The following is a 10362-nucleotide window of genomic DNA, read 5'->3' on the forward strand; positions in this document are numbered from 1 at the left end:
TGACACAGGACAGGCCTGGTTCTCCCAAACCTACCACAGGACAAAGGAGGGTCTTGGTTGAGCCAACAACACAAACCCCAGCTGAAAGTTAGAAACCCACACTTCCCTCTGCAGGCTCTAGGAGGGGCTCCTTCCTTGCCTCTCCCAGCTTTTGGTGGCTCCCAGTAATCCTTGGTTTGTAGATGCACCACCCCAATCTCTGTCTCTGTCTTCACAGGGCCATCTTCTCCCTGTGTGTCCGCTCCTCCTCCTCCTCTGAGGACACCAGTCATAGTGGATTAAGGGCTTACCCTACTCCTGTATGACTTCAACTTAACTAGTCCCATGAGCAACAACGCCACTTCCAAATAAAGTCACATTCTGAGGAACTAGGAGCTAGGATTTCAACAGATGTTTTGAGGGACATAATGTAACCCATAACAGTGTGCTTTGCAGTGGAAAGGGGGCAAGGGCCATGTCACCTCCTCTCTCTCACCGCTCCTCGGCCTCTCGTTCTAAAAACTGTTGCCCCTGCAGGGTTCCAGTGTAAGCACTCAGGAGCTCAGTGCCTGGGACACTGAATGGGCTGGGACGTTATTTGCAGCAAGACACCCTGGCATCCAAATAGCAGGCAACAGTGCACATCTGCAGAGTACTGTACAGCTTCTCCGCTCCCATAGATGGCTCTCTGAGGCCCACCCTACGTACAGACAAGGCTACGGCATGCCCAGTGCCAGAAAATAGCTCCAGCTGATGCCAAAATCACAGGGCTAGAGGCAGGTGTACACACAGTCCCCACCTATACCTCCTATAAGCCACACCTGTCCCTTGCCCATTACCCCCCAACACCTAAGTAAAGAGGTGCAGATGCCCCTCTTGGCCTACATGCCCTTTATCCATTCCTTTGTAATGCCACTGTCTGCTGTGTGTGCTTGTATAGAATGCTGGGACGGCAGTAAGTGAATGGTTGGCCCTCGCAACAGAGCCCCTGAAGCCTAATAGGGGCAACCCAGGACACACGCCCACTCTGTCACCTGGGATGTCACCTGGGATGTCCTGGAGAGTCTGCTCAAAATGATGCGCCACTTCATGAATTCATTTAATAGCAAACATTTAAGGCCTGCTCAGTGCCAGGAGTCCAGGGCCACGTGTGAATAGGGTCAGCCTTGCCTTCAGGAGCGCCTAGATTGGGAAGTGGGGAGCTGGGGGGGACAAGGCTTTCCCAGGATGGGTCATTCTGGGCGCGGCCCAACAGGTCGGGGAGAAATGAGAGCTGATCTCCCCTAGAAAGGGTCAAAGTCCTGGCACCCGCCAGGGGCCGTGAAACCCCGCAGTGTCTATGTACGGCGAGGCGAATTCCGGTGGGTAAATAAAATGATATTCAGATGAGGTCGTGCTGGGGTGATTAGCATAAGCAAAAGTGCCTGAGCGCCTTCCTCACGCTGCAAACCTGGTCTCAAAAACAGCGCCGGGGGATCCCTGGGTGGCGCAGCGGTTTGGCGCCTCCCTTTGGCCCAGGGCGCGATCCTGGAGACCCGGAATCGAGTCCCACGTCGGGCTCCCGGTGCATGGAGCCTGCTTCTCCCTCTGCCTGTGTCTCTGCCTCTCTCTCTCTCTCTCTCTCTCTGACTGTCATAAATAAAAAAAAATAAAAATAAAAACAGCACCGGGCTGCCCAGGGGCGTCCCCAGCCCACAGCCGCGCCGCGGGTGGGGGTGGGGGGGCGGGGACACCTGTCTGGCGCCGCGGGCCGGGGCTGGGGCGCCGCCTGCCGACCGCGCTGCGCAGCGGCAGCGAGAACCGGGCGCCCGAGCGCGGGTCCCCGGGACGCGGACCTTGCAGGCGGACTGCATTTCCAGGACCTGCTCCTCCGGGGGACCCAGCCCGGGTCTCTGCAGCTGCGCGCGCCCCCTCGAGGCAGCCTGTCCCGGCAGGTGCCGTCGGGGCGGCGGGACGGAGGGAGGAGCCTGTCGGGGTCCGGGCCGGGGCAGTGGAGGGTGGGAGGATTGGGTGGAGCCTCGAGCGGGGCGGTCCCTGCGCTATCCCTCGCCCGCCACCAGCCCTAGTTCACCTCTGGTCCAGGGGACATGACGGGCATGTCTGGCGCCGCTGCCACCCGGGATGGAGAGGCCCCCGAGCACTCCCCGCCCTGCAGTCCGAGCTACGATGTCACGGGCAAGGTGGGTGGGCACTGCGCCCCGCGCTGGGGACTCCCCAGCCGGCTCTGAGGGCCACCCCTTCCGCGCACCCTTTGCCCCGAGACCCCGCCCGGAGCCCCTTTCTGGCTGCGTCTGCAGGAAGCCGGGTCTCCCAGAGCAGGGAGGAAGGGTGGAGACTGCGCCTGGCTCCATGCCCACGTCCGAGAGCTGGGCTGGCTCAGCAAGGGTGGGGAGAGGAAGGTCGGAAGGACGAGTGACTCCCCACACGGCGGACCCCAACCCACCCTGCTGTTACGATCTCCCGGGAAGCCCGCGTTTCTCCATATGGGTTGAGCATCCAACCCCATTGGGCACAGGCACCTCCAAATGCTAGGCTATAAGGACGCCCGGCGACGCGGAGAGGACACCCCCTGGCGGCAGCGCAGTTGTGGGGCTCACGCCTCCCCCCCCCCCCCCCCGCTAAGTTCTCGGTGGCGCCTGGAGCTCTGTAGGTCCCCCTGCCCCCAAGCCCTACCCCTACCCCCTCTCCTTTCCGCCCCCGCAGCCATCGCCTCCCACCTTCTTCCAGGAGGATGTTGCTAACCAAAGTGCAGGCCCACCTGAGAATTTTTTGAACTTAAGATTCTTGTGACTTAGTCACAAGTCCCCCGTGGGTGAGCTTAAGTCAGTTCTCTGGGGCCCATTTCCTTTGCAGGGCCGCCCTGTACAGAAGCAGGTGAGGGAAAGTGATGGACACTGGTCTGTCTGCCCCCCCTCTGGGCCCACGGAGGAGGCTGGGACCAGGAACTCTGAAAGAGGCCTTGAGGGAGCTTCCACTCTTCCTCTGTAACGCTGGGGATGAGTGAGGGGCTGCCCTGTCTTGTGCTGCGTGGCCTTGGAGGAGACCTGCCTCTTCCTGTGCCTTGGTGTCCTCCCCCACCCCCACCCCAGGTTCACTCTCACTAGGATCTGGGGCCTCCACCCTCATTGTTTCAGGGGAAGCTACTCTGCAAGTCACCCACCCAGAGCCGTTGAGATAGGCGTCCTGTGTGGGCTGGTGGCAGGAAATGGGCCCCTATGCTTTCAGGGGAGGGGGAGCTGCTAAGGGCCAGCCCCCAGGCTGGTGGAGACCGCCTGACCTCCTGGCCTGACAAGCCAGCTGGGCTGTTTGCCTAGGAGGTGGCAAGGCTGGGCGGGTGTTTATGTTTGGTGGAATTGCCTGGCTGGATGGGTGGTGAGCATCTTGTTCCAGGCAGCTGTGATCTGTAAAGTATGCAGGAGCTCACCCTCCCTCCCTCCCCTCCCAACCCCCCCAACCCCCACCCCCGCCTTCTCTCCCCCCTTCCCCTCCAGGGCTAGTACCCAGGAGCCAGGGAGCAGTGCAGGCTCCAGAGGGCTCCCCAGCCTCCAGCCCTCCATCTCCCCTGGGTCAAGCAGCATCTGTGGAGGGGGGCTCCTGGCTTAGCTGCAGGAGACTGAGTCCAGGCCAGTCTGGGAGGAGCCTGGCAAGAGCTCCTTGGGCCAGATTCCTCTACAGTGGCCCAAGGATGCTAATTTGCAGCCATCCATCCCACTTGGGAGTTTTCTACAGAAGGAACATCAGACTTGTGGTCTCCTAATTTCAGTATAAATTTCAACCCTCCCTAGTTCATTCAACCCTTTTTTAAAAAATGTTATTTATTTATTCATGAGAGACACAGTGAGAGAGGCAGAGACATAGGCAGAGGGAGAAGCAGGCTCCCCGTGGGGAGCCTGATGTGGGACTTGATCCCAGGACCCCAGATCATGACCTGAGCTGAAAGCAGATACTCAACCACTGAGCCACCCAGGTGCCCCTCATGCAACCCTTTTATAAACATAAAATGTCATTAGAAACTTCCAGATAAATGTTGTGACCAAAAAAAAGAAAGGAAAACAAGAGCAGAGGTAATTTTAGAATATGCCTTTGCACACAACAGTGCCCGCCCCTATCAGATCCTGTAGCCTCCCTTGGGTGGTGATCCCTGTCCATGGTATTAACACTTCCCTTCTGGAAGGGGTGGTTCTTTGAGGCCACTGAGTCCATTTGCTGACCTGTGAGTGTTGAGATCTGAACACAGGCTTCCAGGATATTGGGTGAGGACAGAAGAGTCAGAGGGAGGGCCAGAGGGAGGGCCTGAGAAATGAGCTGAGCCAAGGAGTGGAGAGGAGAGGCAGGTGAAGGGAACGGTGAACTTTCCAGAAGCAGGTAGCCCTCGGTGCTGACAGCATCCTTCCCTGGCCCTCTGCTCCTCTGCCCCTCTTTTCAGGGTCTCTCTCCCTGGAAACCCAGAAATTTGCCCCAACTCCCCATTAACTGCCTCTGCCCCCATCTCCTAGGTGATGCTTCTGGGAGACTCAGGCGTTGGCAAAACCTGTTTCCTGATCCAATTCAAAGACGGGGCCTTCCTGTCCGGAAACTTCATAGCCACCGTCGGCATAGACTTCAGGGTGAGGTGGCCACAGGCTCCTGCTCCCAGCTGCAAGCCAGGGGGCCAGAGCTTGGGCACAGTGTGCTGTCCTCTCCTTGCCTGCCCTGGCTCCTCAGAGTTGCTGTGGCTCACTGCCCAGAGGGCACCAGCGGTGCTCCCCTTGGGACCACAGAGGTGGCCAGGTTCAAGGAGTCTGGGCATGGTGGGGGGCTCTCTGCCCACCTACAAGATGAGCAATGAGACATTGAGTCTTAAAAGTCTGCCCCACAGCAGGGCAGACACATCCCACGGTGTGAGCTGAGTTTCCTGGCCTAGGGCACCCTTGCTCTTTGCCCTCTGAGCTGGACCCGTCTGGCAAGGCCTCAGAGGCCCGCAGGTCTTTCTGGAGTTCCTGGAAGCACAGCACTGCGCTAGGTTGAAGAGCCAGGTTCACCAGGCTCCCTGTCATCTTGAGGAACCCATCTTTACCAATCTGCGTCAGGGATGTAGCACTCTGCCACTCTCTACCCAACAGGTCCAGGAGAATAAGGTCTCACCCAGGTGGGGGGGGTGGGGGGACAGAGGCTATGCAGAGGCTGGGTGCCTCTCTCCCAACAGGAAGGGAACTGAAGCTTCACTTAGGAGAACTAGTGAGCATCCAGAGGAAAGACCACCCTGCAGATCCAGCCTCTGCCATGCCCAGGATGCTGGGGGGCATCTTACCTCTAAGGGCTGGGTTCTGCAGGGTGGGGCTGAGCTCCAGGGAAGATGGATGGAAGTGGGGAAAGAGGCAAGGGGCCCCCAGGAACCAGCCCTGTGCTGAGGTCTGGGGAGAGCCAGGTGGGTTCTCAGGCTCCTCTGGCCCCGGCATGTTGTAAGAAAAGCACAGAAGTCCCTCTAAGAACTCTGCAATCAGGGGTCTCTGGAGACAGGGTCCTGCTGCCCTGAAGGGGTGATCCGGCTGGAGATGTCTCTGGGGCTCATTGCACCCCTTTTAACCCAGGGCAGCCACCAGGACAGAATGTCTGCTTCTCAGTAGGATGTCAAGAATCCAAGCCTCCCCTGCCTTCCAAATCCACCCTCCCTCTGCCCTGTCTCTTTCAGAACAAGGTGGTGACCGTGGATGGTGTGAGGGTGAAGCTGCAGGTGAGACCAGAACCACAGGGGAGGGGGGAAGATGGAGGTGGCTGCCCTTGTTCTGCACCCAAACCGCAGGAGGCCTGCAGCCCTGCCCTCAACCTGGGGCAATTTCCTGTGGGGCCCAGAGGAAATGGCTTTTGAAGTCTGTAGAAAAAGCAATTCCCCAGCCACCCTCTCTTCTAGCAAAGGCAGCTCAACGTGCCTTCAGACAAGCTTAGGCTTGCTCCAGCTCCTCTGCAGTTTCCCAGGCCTCATCTGCTCTGGGAGACCGGATGCCCCCAACCCCTGGGCTAGGGAGGACGCTGCAGCCTGGATGAACTGGTGAACTCAATAGCACCACTGTCTAGGACATCAGATGTTCAAAAGCCTCTGGGTACCTTCCCACACATCTCTCCTATTCCAACGTGGGTTCCCTCCACCCAGCATGGCTCGGGCCCACAGCCTCCTTCTGACCATCTGTCTGTCCCTTCCCAGATCTGGGATACAGCCGGGCAGGAGCGATTCCGCAGTGTCACACATGCTTATTACCGAGATGCCCAGGGTAAGTCCCCCCGCCCCCAGCCCACCTGTGATATCCACCCTTCCCAGCCCCAGCTCCATGTTCCCTGTGTGATCTCTCTCTCTCCCTACAGCCTTGCTCCTGCTCTATGACATCACCAACAAGTCTTCCTTCGACAACATCCGGGTAGGTCCCCTTCACATGCCATCCATAAGCAGCCAAGGCGGGGCCTCCGTAGGCTAGGACTGCTTCCTGCTTTGTGGGAGGGGGTGGAGCGTGGACCACTGCCGCCTATTTGAAAACACCTGAGCTATGACTCAGATGTAATAAGCTGTTGCTGGGCATTTGGTCGGCACGTGGACATGAAGGCCAGGCAAGCTGCTGGGCGCCTGTGCCACCTGCTTAGCCCTGTGATCCCTGAGTGCAATTTGTGACAATTACCCACCCACAGAGGCCAAGGGGAGAACCCAAGCAGGGGAGTCTAGCCATACGTCCTGCCCCAGGTGGCAAAGAAAGTGATTCTAGCAGACAGTGAACCTTTCTGTTCTTGCCATCTCCATCTTCCAGAGAATGAGGAGTTACAGTGCTTGGGGCTTGGTAAGGAAGACTGATCAAGACCCGATAGGCCAGAGAGCAGAGGCAGATAAAAGAATGCAGGGGGACAGGCAGTAGCCCAGGAAAACCAGACAGGGCAAAAGAAGGACAAGGGAGAAGGAGGGAGGGTAGGGCTGGTTCTCAGGTGCCACCTGGCTCGGCTCACCCTCTCCCACAGGCCTGGCTCACTGAGATTCATGAGTACGCCCAGAGGGATGTAGTGATCATGCTGCTCGGCAACAAGGTGAGCCAGCCCATCCCTGTGCCTCCTCTCTCACTAGCTCTAAGCAAGCCCCCACAGCTGCCCCAGAGGGTTAGCTGCATGTCCTTCCAGCAAAGGATTCTTTCCAGACTCCAGTTCAAGGGTCAGGCCTATTTGGCTGCTTCGACCCATCTCATCTGCCCTCTTAAAGTTTTGGAAAAGGCTCCCTCCAGGGAGAGCCCAAGCTGCCATCTGGGAGATCCAGGGATGCCCAGCTGCACAGCCCCCATCAGATCATAGTAAGTAGGGTCACAAAGGAGGAGCTAAAATTAGCAAGGGTTAGTCCCAGCTCCTGTCACCTCTCTGAGGCTGGTCACCACGTTTCCCATCTCCCCAAGCGGCAGTGAGATCCCCTCTGGCTGGGAGCTGGGGAACGCAGCCAGAACAAGGTACAAATCAGGCTCCAAGCCAATGATACCACCCGCAGTCCCACAGGCCACCAGCAGAGGGCAGGCAGGGGCTGCTCTTGAGGCCAAATTGGGGCGCCCGTCCAGGCAGGAGAGGGACCAGCTGGGGTGGAGGTCTCCTTCCCCAGAGTGACCCACCTGGGCTTGACAGGCGGACGTGAGCAATGAAAGGGTGATCCGTTCCGAGGATGGAGAGACACTAGCCAGGGTAAGTGACGGCCCCGAGTAGGACGAGGGGTGGGGACAGCCAGAGGCTGGCCCTGAGGACATTGTCTCCTGGCAGGAGTACGGCGTTCCCTTCATGGAGACCAGCGCCAAGACGGGCATGAATGTGGAGTTAGCCTTTCTGGCCATTGCCAAGTAAGAGCTGAGCAAGGAAGGGAACCGTGCAGGGCAGGGTGGCACCATCTGGGAATCCAGTAGGGCCTGGCCCCTAGCCCAGCCCCTACCCCAATGCATGGTGAATTCTAGGTCCAGTAGCCCCAGGCTGTGGGAGTGGGCAGGGGGTGGTTCCTCACTCCTTGCCCAGCCCACTGCTTCTTCCTCTTCAAGGGAGCTGAAGTACAGAGCCTTGTGGCACCCTGATGGGCCCCGCTTCCAGATCCGAGACTTTGTGGAATCCCAGAAGAAACAGCCCAGCTGCTGCTCCTTCTCATGAATCCCAAGGGGCTGAAAGGATGCTCCAGAGGCCCCCACGGATGCACCCTCCTCCTCCAGATCTGGTGTATTTTGAAGCAGCTGGGAGTTGGGGGATCCAGGGCACAGCCCCTTCCCAAGAAGAAGCTGTATTCCTCCCACTCTTACCCTAGTTCCTGTAGCTTCCCTGCATCCTGGGGGAGGGTAAAGTATTTATTTCATTTTAATGATACATAATGTAATGCAAAAAGGGAAGACAGGGACCTGGTGGCCCTTTTGCCTTCTGCACTAGGACTTGGGGGCGGAGGCTCCCTCCTAGCCATGACAAGGGTGGCATTCTCCAGCTCAGCGCCAGAGGGCAGTGATGCACTTCTACAGCGGGAGGGCAGGAAGTGACCCCCATGCCACCCTCACCTCAGCTGGACAGGAGAGGCAGACTCCAGCTTTATTTCCTCCTGCACCCAGGGAACAGTCTTCCCCGGTAAGATGGGCCCTTGTGCTGGGAGCCAGATCAACGCCCAGGGAAGATAAGCGATGTGGAGATTGGACAGTGACCCCGCTCTGTGGGTAGAGAAGTGAGGAGTAGCACAGGCGAGGTCTATCGGTTTGGCTGCCTCTAGCCTGGCTAGCCCCACTCTGAAAGGTGTACCCACAAACTGAAAGCATTTGGTTCCTGTTCTTTGGACCTCAGGTCCCAGGGGAACCCCCCCAGGGAACCTCCCCCCCATAACCCCTCCCCATACCCCCTCCCCAAATCCCTAGTCTTCTCTACCTTTTGGCTTGTGCCCCTGGGCACCTAAGGTCACAGCTAGGGAAAGATTTTTTCTTCTGCCCCAACACTTTGGCAGATATGCAGCCCCACAGGCTACTTCAAATAGCTGTAGTGCTTCTACTGAGTTAAGAATCAGATAAGGAGAAACCCCTGACTCCTGGAACAGGTGGGAGGCAGAACCCAGCAAACTTCATCCCGCACATACCCCCCCAAACCCCAGCGCTGCCTACTTCCTGACCACTCCTGCTGTTTCCCTTCGGACAGACACGGAGACCAAAACTGCTTTAGGTCCCCTCCCACTGAGCCAGGTTAGGGAGTGAGAAGTCACCCATTTCTGGATAAACCAATACAACGTGTCCAAAACAAGGTCATGTAGGTAAGACCAGGTGAAGAGAGAGACACCAAGAAGTTTCTGTGGGGCCAAGGTCACCTGTCTCACAGAACCCTGACCCCGGCAAACGAAGATGAACAGGAGACATGTGGGTCATGACCTGAAGGAGAGAAAGAAGTACACACTGCGCATTTCTAAGGCCACTGCATATGCTTTCAAGGCAGAAATCTTGCCCTCTGAGCAGAGTCAGCAGCTCCAACTTGAGCCTGATAAGGAAGCTCTCTGAGGCTTCTCCCGGGAGAAGCAGGGAGGAGCCTGACCTTGATGGGCTCTTTTGGGGCCCAAGGCAAGTCGCAGGCAATCCAATCACGTGGGCAGCTCTGGGCCTCTAGCCGGTGGTGTTTTCAGAATTAAATTGCGGAATTTGCAAAGTAAATTGCGGAATATGGAAAGTAAAATCCAACTGCTTCTCTGAGGTGCGCCGGAGAGGGGACAGGGGAGATCACGTTGAAAGGATTGTTATTGCGTGTTGGGAGAACCATCAATGACTGCCCAAATCATTGATCTTTATATTTCAATGCCCCCAACTGCTCCCCAACTTCTGGTGACCAGCCTTTCTCATCTCCAAGGAGCTGAAAGGTTTGTCTTAAGGTCTCATTGTGGGTTTGTTGGTTTTTACTGAAAATATCCAGGGCTCAAAAAAAAAAAAAAAAAAGAAAAGAAAAGAAAAAGAAAGAAAGAAAACAAAATAAAATAAAATAAAATAAAATAAAATAAATAAAATAAAATAAATAAAATAAAATAAAATAAAATAAATAAAATAAAATAAAATAAATAAATAAAATAAAATAAAATAAAATAAAATATCCAGGGCTCTGCCCTGTACCCAGAGGTTGGTGACCTGATTCTGCTCCGCCTCTCCCCCCTCCAATGCCCCAGCTGAAAGCTGACGCCCCTGCTCACACCCTTGTCCTAGGTGGCCTGTCTGCAGTGGGCAGCCCCGGGAAGCTGGGGAGCCCTCACACTGTCCCAGGGAGGATGAGAGTCCGCACCCCGGTAGCGTGTCCTTGAACAACGCAAAGTCCACGAACGGGAAAGTATCGTTATTCAAACAACTGTGTTAGGTTCCGGAGGAGGGGGACCTAGTTCTTATTGGTAAGGGTTCTGGGACCCGG

The 10362-nt window shown here is 56.8% G+C and overlaps 1 protein-coding gene across 4 annotated transcripts in view; it reads left to right on the top strand.

Annotated features, from left to right (window-relative positions):
• RAB37 (RAB37, member RAS oncogene family) overlaps positions 1-9645 on the top strand; it is a 55152-nt gene extending 45507 nt beyond the window's left edge. Inside the window, exons 1-9 of one of the 4 annotated variants that reach the window (XM_077854141.1) lie at positions 2017-2159; positions 4476-4586; positions 5651-5692; positions 6161-6227; positions 6319-6371; positions 6958-7023; positions 7600-7656; positions 7732-7808; positions 8001-9645. In XM_077854141.1, the coding sequence (XP_077710267.1) occupies positions 2067-2159; positions 4476-4586; positions 5651-5692; positions 6161-6227; positions 6319-6371; positions 6958-7023; positions 7600-7656; positions 7732-7808; positions 8001-8106 (672 nt within the window). In that variant the 5' untranslated portion in view covers positions 2017-2066 and the 3' untranslated portion in view covers positions 8107-9645. Of the gene's footprint in view, positions 1-2016; positions 2160-4475; positions 4587-5650; positions 5693-6160; positions 6228-6318; positions 6372-6957; positions 7024-7599; positions 7657-7731; positions 7809-8000 lie in introns of those variants that run through there. The other 3 variants (XM_077854144.1, XM_077854142.1, XM_077854143.1) reach the window with 3 other exon arrangements.
• The last annotated feature ends 717 nt before the right edge of the window (positions 9646-10362 follow it).

Source organism: Canis aureus, chromosome 16 (genome assembly GCF_053574225.1).
Source record: "Canis aureus isolate CA01 chromosome 16, VMU_Caureus_v.1.0, whole genome shotgun sequence".
NCBI lineage: Eukaryota > Metazoa > Chordata > Mammalia > Carnivora > Canidae > Canis > Canis aureus.